This window comes from Eublepharis macularius, chromosome 17 (assembly GCF_028583425.1).
Source record: "Eublepharis macularius isolate TG4126 chromosome 17, MPM_Emac_v1.0, whole genome shotgun sequence".
Taxonomy (NCBI): Eukaryota; Metazoa; Chordata; class Lepidosauria; order Squamata; family Eublepharidae; genus Eublepharis; species Eublepharis macularius.
Genome location: NC_072806.1, coordinates 32,649,287 through 32,672,595, shown reverse-complemented (window position 1 = coordinate 32,672,595; position 23,309 = coordinate 32,649,287). Strand labels below are relative to the sequence as shown.

Here is a 23,309-nt window from a genome sequence, read left to right as displayed (position 1 = left end):
TTCCAGGCATGATGGGCGTAACGGGAGAACAGCACTCAGGCCGGCACGCTGTAGCAGCCAAACTAGTAAATGAACAAATACACAACTTGCATTATAAATATACATATCTCCTACACATTTCTCCACCAGCCATACCCTATCACGATAAAAAAAAGTAAGCCGTTACGTTAAGAGGCTTTGGGTCTGAAAAGACCTTAAGTTTTGCCTCCCAGTTTTAGTCTACTTTGTGCATAGAACTGGCCCAAAGAGGTATGGGTCATATTTGGATTGTTCTTTTCCCTATGGAACTGCCCTGCAATACTCCTCCAAACGCTTCTGCAAAGGATGTTGGCAAAAGAAATTCACAGCAAGGGAGAGGGTTGATATTTGGGGTGGGTGGTGGATGGAATGAGAGCAGCTGGAAACATCTGTCAAACCACCTGAAGATTAAACCGATTTTATTACCTCTCTTCCACTGAAATGCAAACAATTCCCTAAGGGGAAGAAGAAGAAGAAGAAAGGACTAGAATCCTGGAGCCCACAGAAACCACACTGCAGCCAGAACGAAAACTAAGATGTCAATGGCTCATTTACAATGACGACCAAGCAAGGAGTGTTCAGACTCAGAGAAGCAAGGAATCTGTTCTTTGAGCCCCTCTCACTAACAGGCCGGAGTTGGCTGGGCCATGCATTAGGGTTTGGCACAAACCGAGAGATTTCTTTCTTCTGCTTCTTGGCTAGCTAAACACAGCCCCACATATGGACCTGCTGCAATGAAGGGCCGAGGCACTGCCATGACAATTCTCCCAGTCTTGGTTACCAACAGTTCCCCTTTGGTACCCCAAGTGATGAGCACTGGAAACATCAGCAACGGCCACAATTAGACTAAGGCCGTTTCCACACGTCCTAAAAAGAGCGCCCCACTCACCGAATGCTGGTGGCTTTTTTGCGGGATTTCTGATGTCTCCGTTTCCAAAACGGATGTAGGTAGATTTTGTGGCGCTGCAAAAACAAAAGCAAAACCGGCCGCGTCCGCTTTGGAAATGGAGATGTCAGAAATCCTGCAAAAAAGCTGCCAGCGTTTGGTGAGCAGGGCGCTCTTTTTAAGACGTGTGGAAACAGCCTAATTCAAAGAAAGACAGCCATCATGGCTAGCAGCCATTAATGAATCTAAGTCGAAATTTCATGTTCAGAGACAATATACTTCTGAATCGGAGCTACCAGGGAAGGGGGCTACAGAAGGAAACTTTGGCCTCTATGCCACTGCGTGTGGGCCTTCTGGGGGCATCTGGCCAGCCACTGTGTGTGGGAAAAGAGGTTGGACTAGACGAACCCACCCATCTTGGTCTGATCCGGCAGGGCTAATTTTATGTAAGAATGGCAACGGCCGACAGCCCACCCACCCAAAAGACAGCTGGGACATTGTTACTTTCCGCAAGTATTTAGAAAAGAGTGTCAAGTGTATCCAGGGCACCTTCCTTGCTTGAGTTAAGTGACAAGATACAGAAATCATTGCTGAGAGCTAGTTTGATGGAGTGGTTAAAATACTGGCCTAGGCAGGAAACACCAAATCTCCACTCATCCCAGACCACGGGTTTGTACAGACCTCTAGCAAATTTTGCTCTGAGAAAAGTGGAATTTTGCAACTATGCAAATCAATCAAAATGGCATATATTTATGAAAATAATTGCTTTGCAGAATAACGGTAACGATCCTCTATCTTGCGGCCCACGCAGAACTTGGGATGCACTAGTAGGTTGCCTTTGTACATGGAGGTTCCATGTAGCTGCCGCGGCTAATCAGCCAGAAATCCTTGCCATAGCTGGCCCAGGGAGGGGCAGAAAGCTACAGCCAATGCTGCAGTCCTGGCAAATCTGCTGAGCCACCCCCCACCCCTATTCACTCTAGTATTATCTACGCACTTTTCAACCTTAACAAGGAGAAACTTGCTTGGTAAAAGAAAAACGAAAGCTGATATTCAGGATCCCGCTCAGCACTCCCATCCGATTTCCTACGTGCTCGGGGCAGACACACAGATCAAGGTGCCGGAGGTGAGCAAGAACCTAGTCATCAATCGGCCCGTCATCCCAGCAGGTTGGCATCTGCCCTAATTTAAAGAGCAGGCACCAACAAGGAGTGCACGGGGGGGGGGGGGGGAACCGATCAGGAATGTCATCACAAAACCCTTTGATGACTTGGGCGCAAAACATTTGCTTGCCACACATTTGATGGAGGACCATCAGGAGCCTGTGGTTAGACTGGAATGTGACTCGTTAGGAATCCGAGGGCAAAATATAAATCTAGGCAAGAGGAAGGCTGCTCACCAGAGAGAAACCTAACGAAGCCTCTTGCCACTGTAACATTCCCCTTCCCCCTATTTTTGGGGAACACACGTCTAATTTTTCAGGGACTTTGTGAGCGCTTCTCTTCCGAGTGTTGAAAATAAACAAGTTTTAAATTTACAGGTTCTGGCCCCTGAGTTATTTCTGTTCAATTATAGCTTTGATGAGACAAAGGCACGCTTATTTCACAAATGTGCAGGGCAAAGCTCGTACCTCTGTGCCTAAATTTAGAGACTGCATACCTCGAAGGGACATGACCAAGTTAACAAGAGGATTCTGCCAGAAATGCTGACAAATAGAAAGGAAATAAAACGCACAAGATTTTAATTGCTACCCAACAAATACTGCCAATACTCACTCTCTCTCACACACACACACTTTTACGATGTAAGCTTTAAGCCAATTTTAACCAGAATATTAATCCACTTGAGGATTAATTCATCAATTAGTAGGGCTCATTTGGAAGAAAGCTGTTGCGAACGCTAAGGGCACTGATTTGCCATGAAGGTAATTTTGCTTCCAATGTTGTTACTGTGACACAGAACTGGGAAAAAAGGAACAAATAAAAGAGGGACTTTCCTTTGAATACTGATAGGTAAATTTCTGCTTATCATTTATCTTACTGTTACTTCAGTATCTCAAAAAAAAACCTCCACTCATATTAAAGTATTGATAACATCTCAGTAAATGTTATCAGTCAACTAAAATTTTTAAGTCTGTTGAAAGATCTTGCATCAAATAGTTTCACCTGCAGCATTTGCGAGGGTCAAAACACTATTTTTTGGCAGCTTGGTGCCACGGGAATGCCAGAAGTTGTTTTTACATATTATTTAAGATTAGTCAAATGGATTAAAAGCATTTTAAGTATAGCAGGAGGGCAGGAGGTGACCAGGTCCTTCCCCTATCGTAGCTGATAGCCAGTTGATAGCCACCCCGCCCTGCCCAGCTTCCACCTGCCAGTGACGGGGCAGAAACCAGCCCTATCCCACCCCATCAAGCTGAGAGTCTGTGCTCTCCAGGGCCAGAGGAAGACAGGAAGGAAGCCGCCAGCTCTCCCTCAGCCAGGCCTGGATAAAGCTCTGGTGAATCTCTAACTTTTGTCATTTGTTTGGAGTTTTGAACTGAAAGGCAATTATTTTAGCAACAAAAAAAAGAGAGATAAAAACAAATGGCCGCACACACTCCAAAAAGGGGGGTGGGTGGGATGGTGATGTAACTGGTACTAGCCAGACAGTGGCCAACAGACAGCATCTCTGCTTGCTATTAATGCTCAGTGATGTGGGATTTTTAGCTTCGGGTAGAAGACTTGGGGGCGGGAGAGAAATGTGTCACTCCATGCCCTAAGAGAAAGAAGGGCTATTTTCTCATGGGAAATTGGCCTCCTCGCCTCACCACAACTGGCGACTCATCCCCTTGCATTTATCACCCCACTCGCCGCCCCTTCTCAAAAGTGAAGTGAGCCTCCGATGACACCATCTTCTTATATTTAGGCAGGGAGTGAACACAAAGCCAACCGTTCAGATGAAATCTGGGCTTCTCAGATTGTCACTATCCACTCCTTACTTCTCAGCACACACTAACTTGGAAGCGAGCCCAAAGGAAATAACTTAGCTTCCAAGTAAGTACGCTTAGAAGCGGCGGAACAACCAGTCCCAACCGCCCCAAAGTTTCACAACAAATGCAATGACTGAGCCCCCAAGAAGTGTGCAATTACTCCGACATGCCCAAGGGTCCTCTGGCCTTCTGTTCCTGGCACAGCAGTTCCCACATGTCATAAGGAGAACTATTTTAGAAACCGAAGGGAGCTACAAAAGCAGTTTGGGGTATTATATTGCAAGAGGGGGGTCAGTACTGTTAAGAGTTCTACTTTGAGCACATTTGAAGGTCCAGAGTAAACTCTCGAAACAGCTGACTTCAGCCAGCACATTTCAAGGTAACTTAACGTTTTATTACCGTGATTGGGGCACACACTGTAAGGGCCTGTAGTTGGCCATATTAGGGGCCCTAACTTTTCTTATAGGGGGAGCAATTTCTGCAGCCCCCGCTATGCCATTTCTGAAGATCCGGTCCCCCGTCCTTCCCAGTCAAGCTTTCTGAGGACTCAATTGAGCTTCAGAGCACACGCTTTGTCTGCAGGAAGTGTGCAGCTTGCTCTCTGGTAGCTCCAGTTAAAAGGTTCTGAGGTTGTCAGGGGTGGGGTGGGTGAGTTGTCTTGGAGAGCTGCTTTCAGAAGAGGCAGCCCTGGGCTAGAGAGAAGGACAGCTCAATTCTGTACACAGCTGCTTCCACAAATAATTCAATTCATTAAAAATAGATATATTCAAACCCTGTATTTCTTCCAGCCTAGAACCCCAGGCCATTTATGAAGAATTCCCAGAAGGATTCCCACCCAGACCCAACGTGCCAGGGTACCAGTGTATGCTCTCCATCACACACACACCTGGGTCAGCCTGATTTCATATCCCAGAGAGGAAAGCAACTTGGATACAGAATCATTAAAAAGGTGGGGGCGGGGATCATGATATGGAACCCTGCAAGGACAAGCCCAAGTGGAGTTACACAGCTGGTGGTTCACAGATGGAAAGACAGCCTAGTTTGGGGCAATCCTGGTCAACTTGGAGAGAGGGAAGTGTGGAATCAGCTCATTCCTCACTAGATTCTGTAACATGGAGTAATTCCTGTTTCTCAAAGAGCTGCAGCTCAGATTACAAGCTGAAATCCCCAGAGGATTTGGGGCTGTATGCGGAGGAGAAATGAGACGAAAAGGTCTTGTTCGGATGGTGCAGCGATCTAGATCAGCAGTTCCATTCCTTAGCAGATTTGCCAAGAGTTCCTTGACAAGGAGGTGCGTGGCGCAGAAAATAGAGAAAGGAGTCTCCTCGGAAGAACTGTTCATTTCTATATCGCTCTTCTGGACAGGTTCGCATTCGCCAAGAGTGGGGAACAAAGCCAGCGTTACTACACAGCTGGGGAGCTGAGGCTGAAAGGAGTGGCTTACCCAAGGCCAGCTGGTGAATTCATGGTAGGAGGACCAGCACTTGAATGTGGAAGAGCACCTGATGAAGTTGACAGCGACAGAGTCAACTTTGGGGCATGGCACAGCAGAGGCCATGAGCTTAGATGGATTTAAAGGGGGATTAGACTAACTCAGCCATTGTTGCTAATAGCCACTGAAAGGGCTGATTCTATTACAAGACAGCTTCAAAACATAAAGCAATCCATTAAAAATAAATGCATTTACATTCTGCCTTTCTTCCATCGTGGGACCCGGGGCCTGACCGGTATCTCCATGTCCAGAGACAACGCAGTTCTGAATGGTGGCTACTAGGGGAAGGAAGCTTTGGGCCTCTGTCCATTTGTGGCCTTCTGGAAGCATCTGGCTGGCCACTGTTGGTAGGAGAAAGGATGCAGGATTACATGAACCCACCTTGGTCTGTTCCAACAGGGCTGATTTAATGTAAAACTGGCAATAGTAGATAGTCCACAGAGAACTAAGACATCCAGATCACCATCACCTTCCATATGTATTCAGCAAAGAATGTCAAGTGCATTATTCTAGGCAGGGCTTTTTTTCTGGGAAAAGAGGTGGTGGAACCCAGTGGGTTGCCCTCGGAGAAAACGGTCACATGGCCGGTGGCCCCGCCCCCTGATCTCCAGACAGAGGGGAGTTTAGATTGCCCGCCACAGCGGGCAATCTAAACTCCCCTCTGTCTGGAGATCAGGGGGAGGGGCCACCGGCCATGTGACCATTTTCAAGAGGTTCCGGAACTCCGTTCCCCCGCGTTCCCCCTGAAAAAAAGCCCTGATTCTAGGGTACATGTATCTTGCTTGAGCAGAGTAACAGGAAGACCCAGCCAGGATGCAGAATTCATCACCGACAGCCAGAATGAGGGAGTAATCAGAAGATTGGCAGAAGTCTGGCAAGACTGAGGCCCGAATCCCCAATCGCCATGAAAAACAAACTGGGTGATGTGGGGCCAGATGCCCTGCTTCAGGCTAACTACCTCAACGAAGGGGAGGTTCTCGTATCTCCTTGACAAGAGGCAGCTAGAACTGTAATAAAAACAACCACCCTGATCAGTGTTAATTTTACATTAAGTTTCTTTCCCTTATGAACCCCAAGACAGATGTGCACATTACAAATGCACAGGAATGGCCTTGGGCTATCTTAGATGTTGCCTCAGCATTCTCTTTGTCTGTTTTGCTCACAATTGTGAGATTCTCTCTGCCTCTCCCTGTCTTCTGCTGTCATCCCCACTGCCAAAATTAGGCTAAGTTGCCGGGGCAGGGCCCGCTGACTTTGCTTATGGTACTCTTTGAAGCAACCTCCATTTCGAACACTCTTAATCCCAAGCTAGCAACATGCATGGTGCATAACAACCCTCCTCTTATGGCTCCTCTTATGGCTAGAAGAAACAGAGCTATTTATTATACAGCTGGCAAATTTTGCCATCTGGGCAAAATACATTACCATTAAAAAAAAAAGCGCAAACAAACTCAGATTTGCTGGGTGTAGAATGTGGCTTAATTTGATTCTGAGTTTTAATTTCTCTGGTAGGTATTCATGTGAGCTCAAGCCCAGTATTAATGCTGCCAGCCACCGCCTCCGGGAACAGAACCCCCGCGGGCACTAGGTCACTGTCACAGACTGGACGGAAGTGATTTTCGAGCATGCTGTGCCAGTTTGAAACATTCCAGGAAATTTGCTGTTCATTGTGAATAGCATAAAGACCAGCAAGAGGAAGTGGCTGGAATTCATGGAGGAAACCCACGAGACAGATGGAAGTTACAAAACAATTCTCCTACAAACACCCCGGGCCCCCCTCCAAAAATGATCAGCCTGAAGACTGATCTTTTCTGTTGCTAGCCCAAAGGCATCCTTTCTCTAGCTCTCTTGCCAACAGCTTGACCTCGGCTAAAAACTCTGGCCATGACAACTTCAGAGCTTAATGCAAACCAATTTTGCATCATGGATGTATGCTTGGAAGAACAGGCTGTAGGAGGAAGTTATGCACACAAATTTCACCAAAAAGCTGGTTTATTTTAAAAGGATGTGGCCCTAACTACCTGAGAGGGTAGAAAGCAGCGGAACTTCCTACATGCGAAGACAGAACAGTAACAGAATGATTAAAATGCACACATTTTGCACACAGAAGGTCACAGGCTCTGTCCCCAGCATCTCCAGTTAAAGGGCTCTGGGGCAGCAGGGAGAGGAAAGACCCCTCCTAGCTATGAAGAGCCCCTCCCAGTCAAAGGACACCCTATTGGAACAAGGGTCTGACTTGGTACAAAACAGCTACGGACAGTATCGCCAACTCCCAGAATGAAAATAAAAGCCAGTCTTGCATACACTTGCAAAAATGTGTCCCTGTGACAGTGTCAACGATTCCATGCTCAAACTCTTAAGGGAAGAAGGCCATTAAGGTGGAAGTTTTGTTGGTAGGATTGGGAGAGAGCAGCCTTAGATCTCCCACATCAAGGATGTTAAATACCAGGGCTTCCTCTGTATGCTGTATGCTCTGTATGTCCCTGCAACCTGATCACCATACGGAGGACTAGAAACTCTGGCTAAAATTCATTCCAAGTGAACAACCCCCACTGATTCCTGTGGAAGAGGAAAGCAATAGAATATAAAGATCCTGAACTGGACTGGGCTTCCACCTCTTTTTAAAAATTATTACTTCTAAAAATTCTTCTAGATAAACCAGATTTTATGTTGAAAGCAGGGTTCTAGCCCTTAATGGCTGAAAGGGTATTTAAAGTGTTCCAGATGCCATCCACGCCAGAGGCTTTAATTCATGACATAATGCAGGGATTTCCAACAAGCATCCCCTTTTCATTCTGGATTTCAAAGCTGGATTTTTGTCTGTTTCATATTTTCAGATGTTTTGCACAGATTTCAAGGGGATGTTGACCGCTTTAGATTGCCGGAATAAGGATTTTAACAGCTTCTTTTGTGAGGACAAGTGTGGTGTAGTGTCTAGAGTGACAGAATAAAATCTGAGAGACCAAGTTCGAATCCCCGCTCTGCCATGGGAGTTCACTTGGTGACCTTGGGCCGGCTACATACTCTTAGCCTAACCTACCTCGCAGAGTTGTTGTGAGAAAAAAATGGAGGAGAAGAATGATGCAAGCCATTCTGGATTCCCTTTGGGGAGAAAGCAGGGATATAAATGAAGTAAAATAATGCTTGTAATGGTTTTGACAAAAGTAGCAACCTAGCGAACATGGCATTCCTGACCCCGCTGGCCTATCTGCCCTTCCTTCGCTGCCTTTGTTTCTCCTGTACTTTTTCCAAAGAATAAGAAAAGTGTTATCATTTCTCCAAAAGAGGAAAGGGCCGGCACAAGATAACTAAAAACATCAAAGCAGATGTTCAGGCATCCACAAAAGTACTTGCCAGAGGCAGGAACCCTGATTCTGGAGAGGGGAGAAGCACTCTCTCGTATCACATGGGAGGGGGCTGCCAACTTCAAAGCAAGAGCTATACAAGGCACACCCCTCCCACAAGTCCTCTGGCACATGCAGAGGTCCTGGGAGTCAGAGGCAACTATGAAATAGGGTTGCTAACGAGCCAAGGTAAAACTGCACAGACCCCTGTGCAGGAGTTCTGTTTTTTAATTACACCCCAGTTCTCAACCAAGAGGTCTGAGGAAGCTTCTAGATATAATCAATAACCCAATTCATTTAGGTAAATAGTAAATACAAGACTGCAGCGAGCCAAACAAGTTTATTATTAAAAGCAGCAGATGGAATCTAGTCTAATTTACAACCCAACTAGACTTGGTATTTGAGTTTGGAGGGTGTCCTCTCCCCAGAAATGCCATTCTAGTACCAGCCCAGAATGAATGTGCTAAAGGTGCGGATTCCTAGAAAGGGGGAGAGGCACCCCCCCCCACACACACACAGTGGAGCACTTTGCCCTTGTTCATTAGCAAAACCACACACACTTATGGGGGGGGGGAAGTAGTTCTGTACATGCTTAGAGGCACTCGCTCCAGGAAGTCAAAGCTGCGTATTATTCTGGCCTATTTTTATTCCAGACTAAGAAGCTCAAGAGCAATTCTGTTCCCACAAAACCCCACTTGGGGAGAGTCTTCCCACACAGCCCGCCTCCCCTATTTTTTTAATGGCGGCCACACCTTTTTAATTCCCTCAGCTTCATTGCTGCAGCAACACCCCAGACAGCACAAGGCAGCTTTGTGGTAAAATAAACTGGGAATAAGCACAGAACTCTTGCCCGTTTCTGCTGCACAACAAAAATGGGTAGATGGGTGAAGAAAAGCAGCGGAGCCAAAGCTTTGCTTAGCCTGTCAATCTGACCTGAAGCCATTGCAGCGTGACTGGATGCATGCAAACCGCTGTGGCGTGAACCAGGGCAGCATGCTAGTGTGTGCATATGCGCCAAGGAGATGAATGGGGCGGGGGGGGGGGGTGGCACCACTCCAGAAGTGTCCAGTGACAGACCTGGACCACCAGAGAAGACCAAGTTGCTGCTGAAGACTGCTCTCTGGCTACGCCCGCTAAGGGCTCGATGCACAATGCAACTCAACTGGGCTACATTTTGCTAAATTGCACAGCAGGATGGGTGACACACTGCAAGAGACCGGAGAGCCTTCGGCAGGTCCCTATGCTCAATGCAAATTACTCCACTGGCCTCTCGGGAAGCTGCAAGAGAAGGGCAGAAGGCAAACAAAACCAGAAGATAAGGCATGCTTGCCACTGTGTTGATGTCACAGTTCTGTGCTTTCCTGAACATCATGCCAATTTTACAGCAACGCTTCTGGCATTTCGGATCTCGGAGCCACTGAAGGTATCTCCTGCCCTACAGACAAGGCTTACAGTATTTACTCAAATGCAAAACTAGATTCCCCACCCCCCCCAGGTATGCCTGGGGTGTTGTCTTAACTTTGCATATATTAGTTACATCCAATATCAAAACTGTTTTTGAAGGGGTGGGGGTCTTCTTACATTCAGGGTCATCTACCTTTTGTGCAAATACATTAATTGGTGGCATAGCTCCCACTGACTCAGTCTGATTTTCATTGCCAGGGGCTTATCCGTCGAAGTGCTCCTGGGCAGGTGCAGAGAGCATTCCTGAGCAGAAATTCCCACGACTAGGGGGAGGGAAGCACCCTTTTTTCCCCCGTCCCTTGAAGTGTGACCAGCCACTTGCTATCAGACAGCATATTTCTAATACACGAAAACACAAAGCTGCCTTTCTCCACGGTCAGAACATTTGTTGGCCTGTCCAGTTCTGACAGAAAGCTGCCCTCCCAAGGTCTCACACTGTGGACCTGAGGTCTGACAGGGATCGAACTGGGGGCCTTACACATGTGAGGCAGGTGCTCTGCCACTCAGCCACAGCCTCTCTCCTAAATATAGATCTGGTCGCCTGATATTTCACCTCAGTTTGCCAGAAATAAAGCAAAACCAAAAGTGTAAGCACAGGGGCCTTTCCACTGCTTCATACAACTGTCCGGGACAATGGCACCATCTAGTGTTTGTTATAAGTACCAGATGGGTTTTTTTTTGGAAAGTTATGTAGTCCAACCTCAGTTTAAATAACTTTAAATTAGCACCATCCCTTGAGTTCACAGCGACACTGAGTGGAGAATGAGCAGTATATATTTTGAAGAATTACGATCAGTGGAAGCAGCTGACAAGAAGTTTGTACTATACTGAAACAACATCTGTAAGTAAGAAGTGTCAGTGTGGTGTGGTGAAGAGTGTGGGATTAGGAGCTGGGCTCTCCCTGCCACTGAAGCTTGCTGAGTGATCTTGGGCCAGCGACACCCTCTTAGCCAAACCTACCTCACAGGGTTGTTTTGAGGATAAAATGGAGAAAAGTGGGGTATGAATCAAGTAAATAATCAATGCTTCTTTAAAAAGGCATGGCATCTGGAATGGTTTCATAATTTATTTAATAGAATTTTCAGAATATAGCTCTTTTAAAAATGTCCTTTTAATTGGATGGAGACCCTTAGCTGAAATTTGACTAAGGTATTGAACAGTTATGTTACAGGATCTTTCTGTCTTTACTCTTTACTCTACGCTTCTGACCGATGAGTCTTAAGTAGTGTTCATCAAACATAACTGAAAATATGAGAAAGGAAGAATTCAGGCCAGAGAGGGTTAATATGTAAACTACAAAAAGGCTGATTTCTTACAAGTTGCCTGAATGCTAATGGCCTGAACTAAAAATCTGGCTAAAATGAGTAAATTTTCTACTCTTGAGTCTGAGGATATTATCATTCAGAAATGGATTGAAATGACTTTATGTTCCATTACAGCCAAATGAGATGGAAGCCCCCTCCCTCGCCCTTTTTGGTCTTTTCCTTGTGTTTTCTTTTATCTTCTTGTTGCTATTTGTTGTTGTATAAAAATATAAAAATAATAAAAATTATTTTTAAAAAGGCATGACATTCAATTCCAGTCTGGCAAGCAGCTTGAGATATATCCCCCGTCTCTTGAAAAGGACAAGAAACCGAATCTACGAATGGTACTAAAATGAAGCAAATTTTGTGAAGATCTGGAATAGTAAAATAAAATTAAAAAAAATAAAAATAAATTTTTGACGCAGCAATGGCTGCCTACAACACAGTTTTATTCAGCACCCTCTAGAATGTAATCTCTGCCAGGAAAAGATAGTACTCAAAAGCTAAGTATCCACATTTTAACATTTCATCTCTCTCAGGCTGCAGCCCTGAGTCAACTGAGGTTTTGTATTCCGTGTATTAGCTGGACATCCGCCCATCCAGCAACTACCGGTCAGTATCTGGCTCCTCCATTCCCTACCCTTGGATAGGAAGCGGAGCAGCAATCCTAGAGAGGTGGGAGTTAAGGAACATAGCCTGGAAACGGATGCCCACGCCCACAGTGCCAGCCAGCACTTGGCAGAACAGGATGGAAGGAAGGGTAAAGAAGAACAGCCGCAATAACGTATTGAGAACTGGGGTGTTGGGGACGTGCTGCAGTCTTATGTTTTGTAAAAAATCTTACAAATACAGAAAAAAACATTAAAATGCTTAAGGAGGCAGGGGTATCTTTTATCTGAAGATTTCAAATTTGTTATAAGCCTATTCATCACAAGACAGCATTACTGAGCTACGTATGTTTATGTGCTGGAGGGAATGGAAGCAACCCTGATATTTATTAGTTAAAATATTTATATCCCACCTTTCCTTGGGGCTGAAGGTGGCTTTCCCCATTTAACTGACTTTCAGTTGCTCTCTACATACTTGTCTTTCTTGGGGCACGCTCAGTACTGAGACTATTTTTGACAGGGGAATCACCCCAGAAGGATCTCCACTTTGCCTGGAAGAAGTCCAGTTTTGCAGTTTTTGATATCCACCCAGCAACCAGCCAGTTCACCAGTTAGACCAAGCATGAGCTCTGAAACGGATGTAACTCTCAAATATTGAGCACTTGCGTCTAAACTTTGGTTTTGCATGCTCCCCTCATGCACTCACATCAAGCTGCAATTCCCTCCCTTACTTTCTGTACACAGCCAAACTACAGTTTGCATCTAAACCATCTAAGGTTTGCCTCGGAAAGGGGGGAGAGCAAAGCCCGAAGATTGAACCTGTGATGTCAAAGCATGACTGACTCACTGTGAATACTAGAGAACTTGAGCAAAATAAAAAGAAACAGTGCAACTTAATCCACACAGTTTATTCAGGACACAGAATTTTGCTTTACTTAGTGCAAAATTCGAGTTCCTTTTGCTCTTTAAAAATAGAATTTTGTACAATGTACTCAAAGCCCTGGTGTTACTAAGGCACAACACACACACTTTTGCTTACCAAATAGAGCAGAAAGGTATGAAGACCTGTTCCAAGTCCAACCGAGGACAGAATGCCTAAGCCTACCCAGTAGGCACACCATAAGAGCTTTTTCTCCGTATACTGCACATACTGTGAAGGAGAAAAAAGAAAGGAAAATGAAGTTTGCATAAGAGAGCAGAAAAGTCAACATCAATGCAAGCAAAGTGGGATTCTACAGTTGTGAGACAGTAAAGAGTCCAGTAGCACCTTTAAGACTAACCAACTTTATTGTAGCACAAGCTTTCGAGAACCACAGCTCTCTTCGTCAGCTTTTGAGAACCACAGCTCTCTTCGTCAGATGCATCGTCAGCTTTTGAGAACCACAGCTCTCTTCGTCAGATGCATCGCCAGCTTTCGAGAACCACAGCTCTCTTCATCAGATGCATTGTCAGCTTTCAAGAACCACAGCTCTCTTCGTCAGATGCATCGTCAGCTTTCGAGAACTACAGCTCTCTTCGTCAGATGCAAGTGCCCCCAATGCCCAGGTCAGCGACTTACTTTCCTGGATGGCCAGCTTGTGAATGCAGCAAGGTCCTAACAGTCAGGGGCCCCCATCCCCACCCACCAATCAGGCCTGCGGACAACACCCTCTCTGCACCCCTTTTTACTTCTGGCTTGACAAACAGAGAAGGGGAGGCAATGGCCCTCAGTGGGCCCCGGAAGTTGCAATGGTAAATTTCAGTAAATGGCTGCTTGCATACTGATTGATTGATCGATTACATTTATAGCCCGCCCTCCCCGCAAGCGGGCTCAGGGCGGGTTACAGCAACAGATAGATTACAGAGTTAAACAGATAAAACAGTAAAACAATACAATCAAATCTTATATGGCAGCATACATTTCAATATCCCAGATGGGGTGCCATTCCCCTTCCCTGCACACCATGCACAGGGGGGAAAGAGGGCAGAGGTGCGGGTTGGTAAACTCTAACTCCCCGGCACGTAGGGGCAGATGGACCACATAACACCCCCCCCCCCCACTACTGGAAGGTAGACAGGACCAAACACTGGTAGGTCAACCCCTGGCTACAAGCATTGCTTCCCTAACTATTGGTATGATGCCTAATGTGGAGCATGGAGACTATGAAGAGCCTACGGTAACTCCCCAAGACTTATGTTTCATACTGTAGTGTTACAAGCAGAGAAGCCAATTTCTGGTGTAAGTTCCTGGAATTCACACCAAAAAAATGCAGGAAGTAGGCCTAGATCCACTTCTAATCCCTTGAGCAGAGCCCGTTCTCCAGTCCTCTCCACACACGTTTGCTGGATGCCTCCGCTGTTAAGAACCCCCCTGTGGGTACAATACTATTCTACAACACTGGTAGGTGCTAGTGCTTAACACTAACCAACAGGTAGCCCGCAAAAGAGGGTAGTTAAGTCATCCCTGCTTTAAAGCATCTTTCCAAACCATTATTGTCAACCGTTTCTGTAATCAAAGCATTGACAATTATACCTCCTCCTGCTTTTCCTTGATAACTGGGTGGAATTTTTCATACGGTAGTTTTCAGCACCAAGTTCACCCTACTACCTCCCTATCAGGAACTGGGATGCGCTGCAGCACCATAGAATCTGGAAAGCGGCCCTTAGCGTGTGAGCTCTTTGGGAAGGACTTAGCTCTGGTGAAACGTGGGATACTGCAGACTAAAAACCACAGATTCACGTTAAAGCGATTCCCTTTGTATCTAGAGTACTTAATGACTAAGAGGCTCGGCCAAAGTCCCTGACTCGAACGCCACAAACACACTCACTGACCTGGGACAAACCACTTGCCCCCAGCCTCCGTTCTGGGAACAATGATGGTCCACCATACAGGGTTGCTCTCAGCAGTCCACACATTTTGCACAGACTGTATAGTCAGCAAAAATTGTGCTTTACCCCTGGAGGAGGGGAGTGAGAGTCTAGAAACAGAGATGATACTAGAAGAGGCCTGAATACTTCTGACTCTGTATGACTGTAGACCCAAACACTCCCTTCTCCTTCATCCCCAGCTATGATTTCGAGAAGGTGGGATGAGTTTGTCCTTGTTGCAAAAAGGCCTGAAGAACAGTGAGGCAAAAGGGTGAGGTAAGAGAGATTTCCTGATAGCCTCCTAAACCTAGAGAAGAGCAGAGAACTGTTACCGGAAGAAACGTGTTCAGTTATGGGTGAACACATTTGTGCACCTTCTAACTGGTGTCAAGATCGCCACAAGATGGACGGAAGGCACTTTGGGCATTTAGAAGGCCTTAGATCTGCCCTAGGCATCAGGATTACCTGTTGATGTGCTCCTTCAATATAATACGCAGACATAAGAACCACAAGTAGCAACAAAAGAGACGCCACGATACTTCGACGGTGCCACAACCTGGAGGAGGGAAAGAAGAATTGTTTTGAAATGTGCAGGGCTGGAAAAAGACCATGCAATCGCCATCAGCTCCCGAAGTCCATCTTAATGCTTGATCATACCAGTACTTCCCCCTCCCACCACTTCTTCACCTGTGTTGACCCAAACCCGGGTATCGTAAGTGGCAGAGAACAGAAGAGCAACTCTGAAGGATTAGGCTAAACTCAGTAGTTTCCACACAACCCCACTGCTCCTACGAAGCTCACAGGCTGGGCGTGAAGGGGACTGTGGCCTTTATTAAGTTTGCCCCCAGCACCCGTAACTAGGGAGTATACGGCCTCTGTACAAGGAGGGGGTGTTTGGCCTGACAAACTCTAAGTTAATCATGCATTTAGATCAAGATGGGTAGCTGTGTTAGGCTGTCTGTAGCAGTAGAAAAGAGCAAGAGTCCAGTAGCACCTATAAGACTCACAACATTTGTGGTAGGGGATGAGTTTTCCTGAGTCTCACATGTCTACCACAAATTTTGTTAGTCTTCTAGGTGTTACGGGACTCTTGCTCTTAATTACGCATTATGTGAAGAAGGGGCTTCTTTTATCTTGCGCTGCCAATCCTTTTCAAATTCTAGTATTATATGAGAGGGAGATAAACGCTTGTTTGTCTACCTCTGTACTGTTCAGAGTTTTAATCATCCATATCATGTCTCTCACCTTGACCTCCAGGGCCCAGACTAGCTTGATCTCGCCAGATCTTGGAAGCTGTGCAGGGTCAGCCATGCTTAGTACTGGATGGGAGGCCACCAAGCAAGTCCAGGGTAGCTACGTAGAAGCAGGCAGTGACAAACTGCCTCTGAATGTCTCTTGCCTTGAAAACCCTATGGGGTCACCGTAAGTCGGCTGCGACTTTAGGGCAAAAAAAAAAAATATCCTGCCTCCCCTGCATTGTCACAGCCCTCTTGGTGCCACCCTAACGCCATCTTGAACCAGGCAATGTAAACGCATCAAGCAGCAAAACCATAGCATGGTCAGACAGTACCTGTACTGCGCAACATAAAATTTACTAGCTTGTGTTTTGACCATGCTCCATCTAAGTTGTACCAACAAAATTTAATACTCCTCCCTCCCCCCAAAAAACCCAAATAAGCATGGCCTTTTGGAATGGGCTTATGTATGAGCTTTGAGACTATTCACAGAAGAAGCATGCAGCTCCATCTCAATATAATGCCTTAAAAGGCACCTGTTCCTAACTTTTCCTTACCTGCTCTGGAAAGTTTAAGCTAAAATAAATAGAGGCAATCCCATAGGGTTGTCCAAAAAAGAAACACTGCTGGCCAATGTCTTTGGCAAGTGTGGCACAAGCCGTATCATGACTAAAGCCTTGTTCTCCACGCAGGAACTAAATTTGTGCCTAGGATGTGCCACCTTAGATCCCATGCCATAAGGAATAAAAATAAAATCATTGCACATAGAAAACTGGCATAGGAGGGAGAAGTCTAGAACAGGGCTCTGTTCCTTGACATGCTAAGTTTTCCGTATAAAAGTGTATTCTCAAGGAGAACGAACTCTGAAGTGGTAAAGCCAAGACACAGGCTTACCACCTCACTGAAAATCATACCCAAATCCTTATACCATCTGACCAAGAAGTATTACATCACTGTTTGCCCAGACAGCTTGTGGCATGCAATTGGCTCAGTAATGAATTAAAGGAAACGGTTTCCCATACAATGCAGAATTCACCTATGGAACTCACCGCCACCAGATGCTGCAAGGGTTACCAGCACTGACAGTTGTTTGAAAGGGTTGTGCAAGTACAGGGAGGAATATTTCTAGGCCTCCTTCCCAGCCACCCTGCCCAGGTGGCTAACAATTCAAAGTTAAAAGCACAAACTAGTTATGATAAACCATTTAAAATGTCATAAAAATCCTATTTACTAATTTTGACAGCCGAAAGCACAAGGCACCTCCAGAGACATCTTGATAGTTAGGGTGGTGGAGGTGAGCAGGTGAAGACGACGACTAGAGTCAGATATTGCTCATGAAATACTGGCCACGTTAAATGGATCAAGTTTAAGTAAATGGTAGCAGCATATATAAATAAACTTTTAAGTCCCCTTTCTCCAATAGCCCTGGGAAGTAGCTGGATGAAGGGAAGTAAATTAAGGGAACAGGCTGCCTGTCTGGTGGAGCCTCTGGAAGAGGGGACCCTGTGAGGATTTGGGTCAGGGCTCTCTGCCTGCTAAATAGGAGAGGCATTATCAGAAGAGATTCCACTGGACCAGAACCACAACACGATGAGTTTAAAGTTTGCAGGTGTTCCTTTATTAACCAGATCTGCCTGCTAGCTGAATCCTAACCCATTCTGCCCAAAATTGCACATAACTGTTTGGATTAAGATATTATCAGTTATTGAAGGAGACAGCCAGGTAAGAAACAAAATCCTCTTGGCTGATACGAACACAAGTTTCACATAATCCTGAACTTTGCCCTGAGAGGGAAAACAGTTCAGTTTTTAAAGCCGTGTTAACAAACATCTGACCTCCTACCCAGCCTTAGCAGCAGCAGTCCCTCCACCCCACCCCATTCAAAGCCCTTAAGGAATGTTTTAGAGACCCAATTATTTAGATACCTGATTTGTTTCCATGCATCATGGAATTTCACACCACTGAGAAAGAAAATTCCAGTGAGCATTAGATCAGTGATCCGCAACACAGTGCCTGAGAGTGCTGATGTGCCCATTGGCGCCCGCCCACCCTGACTAGGAGAAGCTCCTTCTACTTCACCCTGCTGCCAATCAACTGGGCAACAGGTTCAGCATTATGCCCACCACTCTCGCAATTCCAAAGGTGCCCACAGGATCAACAAATTTGGGGACTCGTGGTTTTGATGAATGGGTTTAGACACACGCACTGAAAGCCATCAAGATACTCAGTACACCAGCAAAACCAACAATAATAAATTTATGAAAATTATTAATTTTTTTTTTAAAGGAAAGACTGATGGATGGAGCCTTCCTGTGGGAGCCAGGCATCTGAGGCACGACTGGCTGGGATACTCTCAAGGCCCTTTCCAGTGAACTGGAAGCAACTGTACTCGCCTCCCAGAGAGAGGTGAAGAAATCCCTGTTCCAGGTGGCCTTTGAACAAAGTTCACATCAATGGTGAGAACTAGCGCTCCCCTTGCTTCGTCTGATTGCTTTTTAAAGAAATTGATTGCTGTTTTATGACATTTTATATGATTTCTCATACTGCATTCCTAATGTGAACTTTGGAACTACAAAGCAGGTGTAGGAATATTCAAATTAAATTAAACAAAGACTCTTACTGACAGAGTCTCTCTACACAAGAGGCCTCGGCACGTGTTCGTCAAGTGTAGGGAGACACAATGTTAGCCGAGAAGCATAGTTTAAAAAGACAGAGCAGGCAAAGATTGCTCTTCAGAGGGTTTGTTAATTTCATCTTCACCTCCCCTGAGGCTCTGTCACTTTCACCTCTCCAGTCTAAAACTGGGTGGGATCGCAACCAGAGGGCAGTGAGGAATGGAAATGGGCTGGAGCTGCCTTCTAGAGCCAGGCTTGGACCTGGAGAGGTTATAATGGGCTGAAGTTTCCCTTCTGGCATTTCACAGCCCCTTCACACAGCTCCAGTGTATAGCAATGCCTTTGCCCTGCCGCCGGCTCTGTCATTTTAAACTACCCTCCTTGGCTACCACTGCATCTCCTGACACGTGTTCTTCACATGTCAGACGTCTCATGTAGAGAGACTCAAAGACAGCTAGTTGGCAAAGGACAAACTCAGGACTGAAGCGATTTAAAAAATGGGCAGTGCTCATTTGGGATGTTGGGTGTACACAACCCTCCCAAGAAGAAAGGGAACAGGACACACAAAACTGAAGGCCTCTAAAGGAGAAGAGGGGGAGAGAAAAGCAGCCTAAGCAAACGGGCACCCGAAACTGCAGAACACTGCAGAGGTACCACAGCCAAACAGACTACAAAAAAGCATGTAACTTCTTAGATAAACATTAAAAGGGGGCACTGTGGAGGGAGGCTATGGGCGGCAGGGGCAAACTTTGGCTCTTCACTGCAGCCACCCTCATGTCCTTTGGAAGCCCCTCCCCACCGACTCAAGTAGGAAAAACTAAGAGGAGGTATCTTTACTTTATGGTCCATTCTTTCAAGTTTATTAGCATTTCCAGGAAAAAATACTGCACGGTAATGAGAGGCTTCCTCCAGAGTACAATACTCTGCCGTTCTTCTCGTTCTTTTTGCTTCTGTTCATTTGATGAAAAGGGCTCTGCAAATGGAGAGGAGGAAAAAGGGGAGAAATATTATGGGAAACAACAACAGTATCCCCTACCCCCAGAAAAGCGAAGACTTCTTTGTTTGGTTTGTGTTCTCATTGAATTGTTTTATACAGGGCTTTTTTTCTGGGAAAAGAGGTGGTGGAACTCAGTGGGTTGCCCTGGTAGAAAATGGTCACATGGCTGGTGGCCCCGCCCCCGATTTCCAGACAGAGGGGAGTTTAGATCTAACTCCCCTCTGTCTGAATCTAAACTCCCCTCTGTCTGGAGATCAGGGGGCGGGGCCACCAGCCATGTGACCATTTTCAAGAGGTGCCGGAACTCCACTCCACCACATTCCAGCTGAAAAAAAGCCCTGGTTTTATATATTATTTTTAATGTTTTAATGTTCAAATCTTTTTAATGTTTTTATATGTGCTGCCTTGGGGACCCTGTTTGTGTAGTAAGACGGCATAAAAGTGTTTTAAATAAACAGCCCCCTCCCTCTGGGTAGCATTGCCGTCATCTGCTCTTGGGAGATTGCTGGATGCCTCTGAAGTCTGTTACTTCAGCAGCAACAGCTTTGCTCATCCAAGCAAAGCCTTCTGAAGGTGCCTGCAAACAGATAAAAATTGGTACTGCGGGAAATAAACCAACACCCTTAGCCAATTGTAGATTTCCCCACTACACTACTCGTCTGAGAAATAACTCAAGGCATTTAAACTTGGTGATCACAAAAGTAAAAAGGTTTATTTAGCAATAAGCCTTGAGGCAGTCAATTTGTTAACTGAATGTATACAGGAAAGCATCAGCACCTGTATTTTATACCTTTCAATCAATACGGAAAAATTGTATATAGTTTATAAGATCTCATACAGATCTGTAAACAAACTGCCAGTTCTTACAAACAATCAAGTCGAGGTACGTGATCTTCTGAATGGTGTAGACTGGCAAGTCATAGCCAGGAATTAAAAGGAACACAGTAAGAATAACCTTCTTGGATGGCACCGTTAATTTCAAAACATAATTGGGAAAGGATACCTAGGGCGGAGCTAAATATCTCCGGATATAACCTTCAGTGTATAGTGGAAGCAAACTCGCTGTGCCCCTTTTCCCCCATGGCCTCAAAGTTTTAATGTTATAAAAACAATTGCAGGAATGGAAATGCAAAACGGAGTGTAAGAAGGATTTTCTCAAAGGCTTTGGGCAGCTCGGATCAATAAGTTTTGAATGGGAAATCGGGGGCTACCCCAAAATTCCCTAACCATTAGCAACTGCCAATTCATGGGCATTCTCTTCGAGGGCTCCCACATTGTGGAACGATCTGCCCAAGGCTATTAGAAAAGCCTCTGGTGCTTCTATTATTACACAAAATGTGCAAAACGTAGTTGTTCAAGAAGGCACTCTTGTAGAGCTGGGAGCTGTGATGTAATGGGTCATCTCAGGGGGTGACTTCCATTAGGGAGCAAGTGTCCCCCCTCCCAGTTCTTCAATCCCAGCCCCACTGCATCATGTTGTTTTACTAGGAATCTATTAGATTCAAACACTGCCATGATTCAAATGTTATATTTTTCTAATCGGCTTATTGATTGGCAAAACAGTTCTACTGTACATGTGTTCTGCTTTGAGTCCCAGTGAGACAGGCGGATTGTAAATGAAAATAAATTACTAGCCCTGGGGAGTCACTGTTCACACAACCTTTGCTTAGCTGGTCACTCATTCTAAATGAGGTTTACGGTGCAATGGCAGGATTCTACCATTGTGCAAGCTGAAGGTGCATGTGGCAATGGATATCTCTTCTCATTGGCCTCTGCACTGCAGCCTTCTGTGACCACCCCAATAGGATACAAGTGGAGATAATGGGAGCCCCCGGGGCTAAATGCCACAGGGCACAGAAGGCTGCAATGAGAAGGAAGAACTGGGGCAAAACTTTTGGGTGGGGGGCAGGTACCATCAGGAACAGCAGACACTCAACTGCTGATAACCCAAGAGTGCCAGATGCGTGTGGCTTTTTGGATACAAGCCCTGGACACTGCCTCTAAGTGTGCAGAGCCTAGCATGCTTTCGCAGTAAAGACACAGCATCTACATGCACTGCAAGCACCCTGTCAAAAAGGAAAGGCCTCTGCATCGACTTACCTGTAAAGTTCCCATTGTGCTGTTCTTTGCTCATTCTTACGCGCCTCTGGTCACAATCTGTTCCATTTTCTGCCATTTCATAGATCAGTCACCTTGGGGGACCTAACACCAAAACACACAGAGAGGCACAAAAAGCAATTAGGCAGAACAGCAAAAAACAAACAAACATCTGTACAAGCTGGTTCAGGTCTACTATCCCGTGGCGTTAATTCCACCAGGTCTAAGCACGTTCAAACAGGCAACCTGTTGCTCATAGTAGCCACCAGAGGGAGCCTTTCCACTCAGGCACAACTCTCAAGAATCCCTGGTTTAATTTATATGGGAGGCAAAAGGGACAAGATTAGAGCCAGGGTTGCTAACCCTGAATTGGAAAACTCTTGGAAATTCTGGGGGTGGAGCTTGCGGACTCCAACTCTCCAAAGCTGCCATTTTCTTCAGGCGAACTGATAGGGTTGCCAGTTCCAGGATGGAAAATACCTGGAGATTTTGAGGGTGAAGCCTGGAGAGTGCAGGGTTTGGGGAGGGAAAGGACCTCAGCATGGCATAATGCCACAGAGTCCACCCTCCAAAGCAGCCCTTTTCTCCAGGGGAACTGATCTCTGTGGCCTGGAGATCCGTTGTAATTCCAGGAGATTTCCAGACACCACCTGGAGGCTGGCATCCCTAGGAACTGATCCCTTCACTTGGAGATTAACTATAATCCAGGGGATCTCCAGGCTCCACCATGAGGTTGGCAGTCCTAGTTATATCCGTCATGGAAGCAGATATATGAAAATATTATTGTAAAATATTAATAAGGAAAACAAAGCTTAAGTTCATTAATCCTCCTACACACACACACACACACATGTTTATGCCATCTAAAGGTTACAAGTGGAACCTTGTTTTATTTGTGTATTAGAAATGTTTTGAATTTCTCTCTCTCAAAAAAAATATGTTTCGAAGCCTGAAGAAGGGCTATAAAGCATCCACCAAGACTTGTTAAAGGTGCTTCTCAGACTCAACAGGACAGAATATATTACCACTGTTAACGATTGCTGCCTGGTTAACATTAACATCATCATCATCATCAATTTATATACTACCCTTCTGGACAACTTAATGCACACTCAGAGTAGTTTATAAACTATGCCATTATTATCCCCACAACAACAAATGTCCTGTGAGGTGGGTGGGGCTGAGAGAGCTCCTAGAGGCTATGACAGTCCCAAGGTCACCCAGCTGGCTTCAAGCGGAGGAGCGGGGAATCAAACCCAGTTCTCCAGATTACAGTCCTGCCGCTCCTAACCACTACACCAAACTGGTTCCCCCAAGATTACATTGGTTTAAGGTAAGTTTACTTTGCTGAGAAAAGTCCTGCCCCCTGAAAGGGAGGTATAGAGACACCCTTTATAAAGGCAGAGCCACGTCCAGACTTCCCAGAAGGGA

At 45.7% G+C, this 23,309-nt stretch overlaps 1 protein-coding gene across 4 annotated transcripts in view; it reads right to left on the bottom strand.

Moving 5' to 3' along the window:
* Positions 1 to 23,309, bottom strand: part of VMP1 (vacuole membrane protein 1) — a 143,904-nt gene that overhangs the window by 90,719 nt on the left and 29,876 nt on the right. For all 4 annotated transcript variants that reach the window (XM_055001392.1, XM_055001390.1, XM_055001389.1 and 1 more), the window contains 4 exons: positions 21,882 to 21,983; positions 19,622 to 19,757; positions 15,400 to 15,490; positions 13,127 to 13,237 (listed from right to left, as the gene is read on the bottom strand). In XM_055001392.1, the coding sequence (XP_054857367.1) occupies positions 13,127 to 13,237; positions 15,400 to 15,490; positions 19,622 to 19,757; positions 21,882 to 21,957 (414 nt within the window). In that variant the 5' untranslated portion in view covers positions 21,958 to 21,983. The remainder of the gene's footprint in view (positions 1 to 13,126; positions 13,238 to 15,399; positions 15,491 to 19,621; positions 19,758 to 21,881; positions 21,984 to 23,309) is intronic.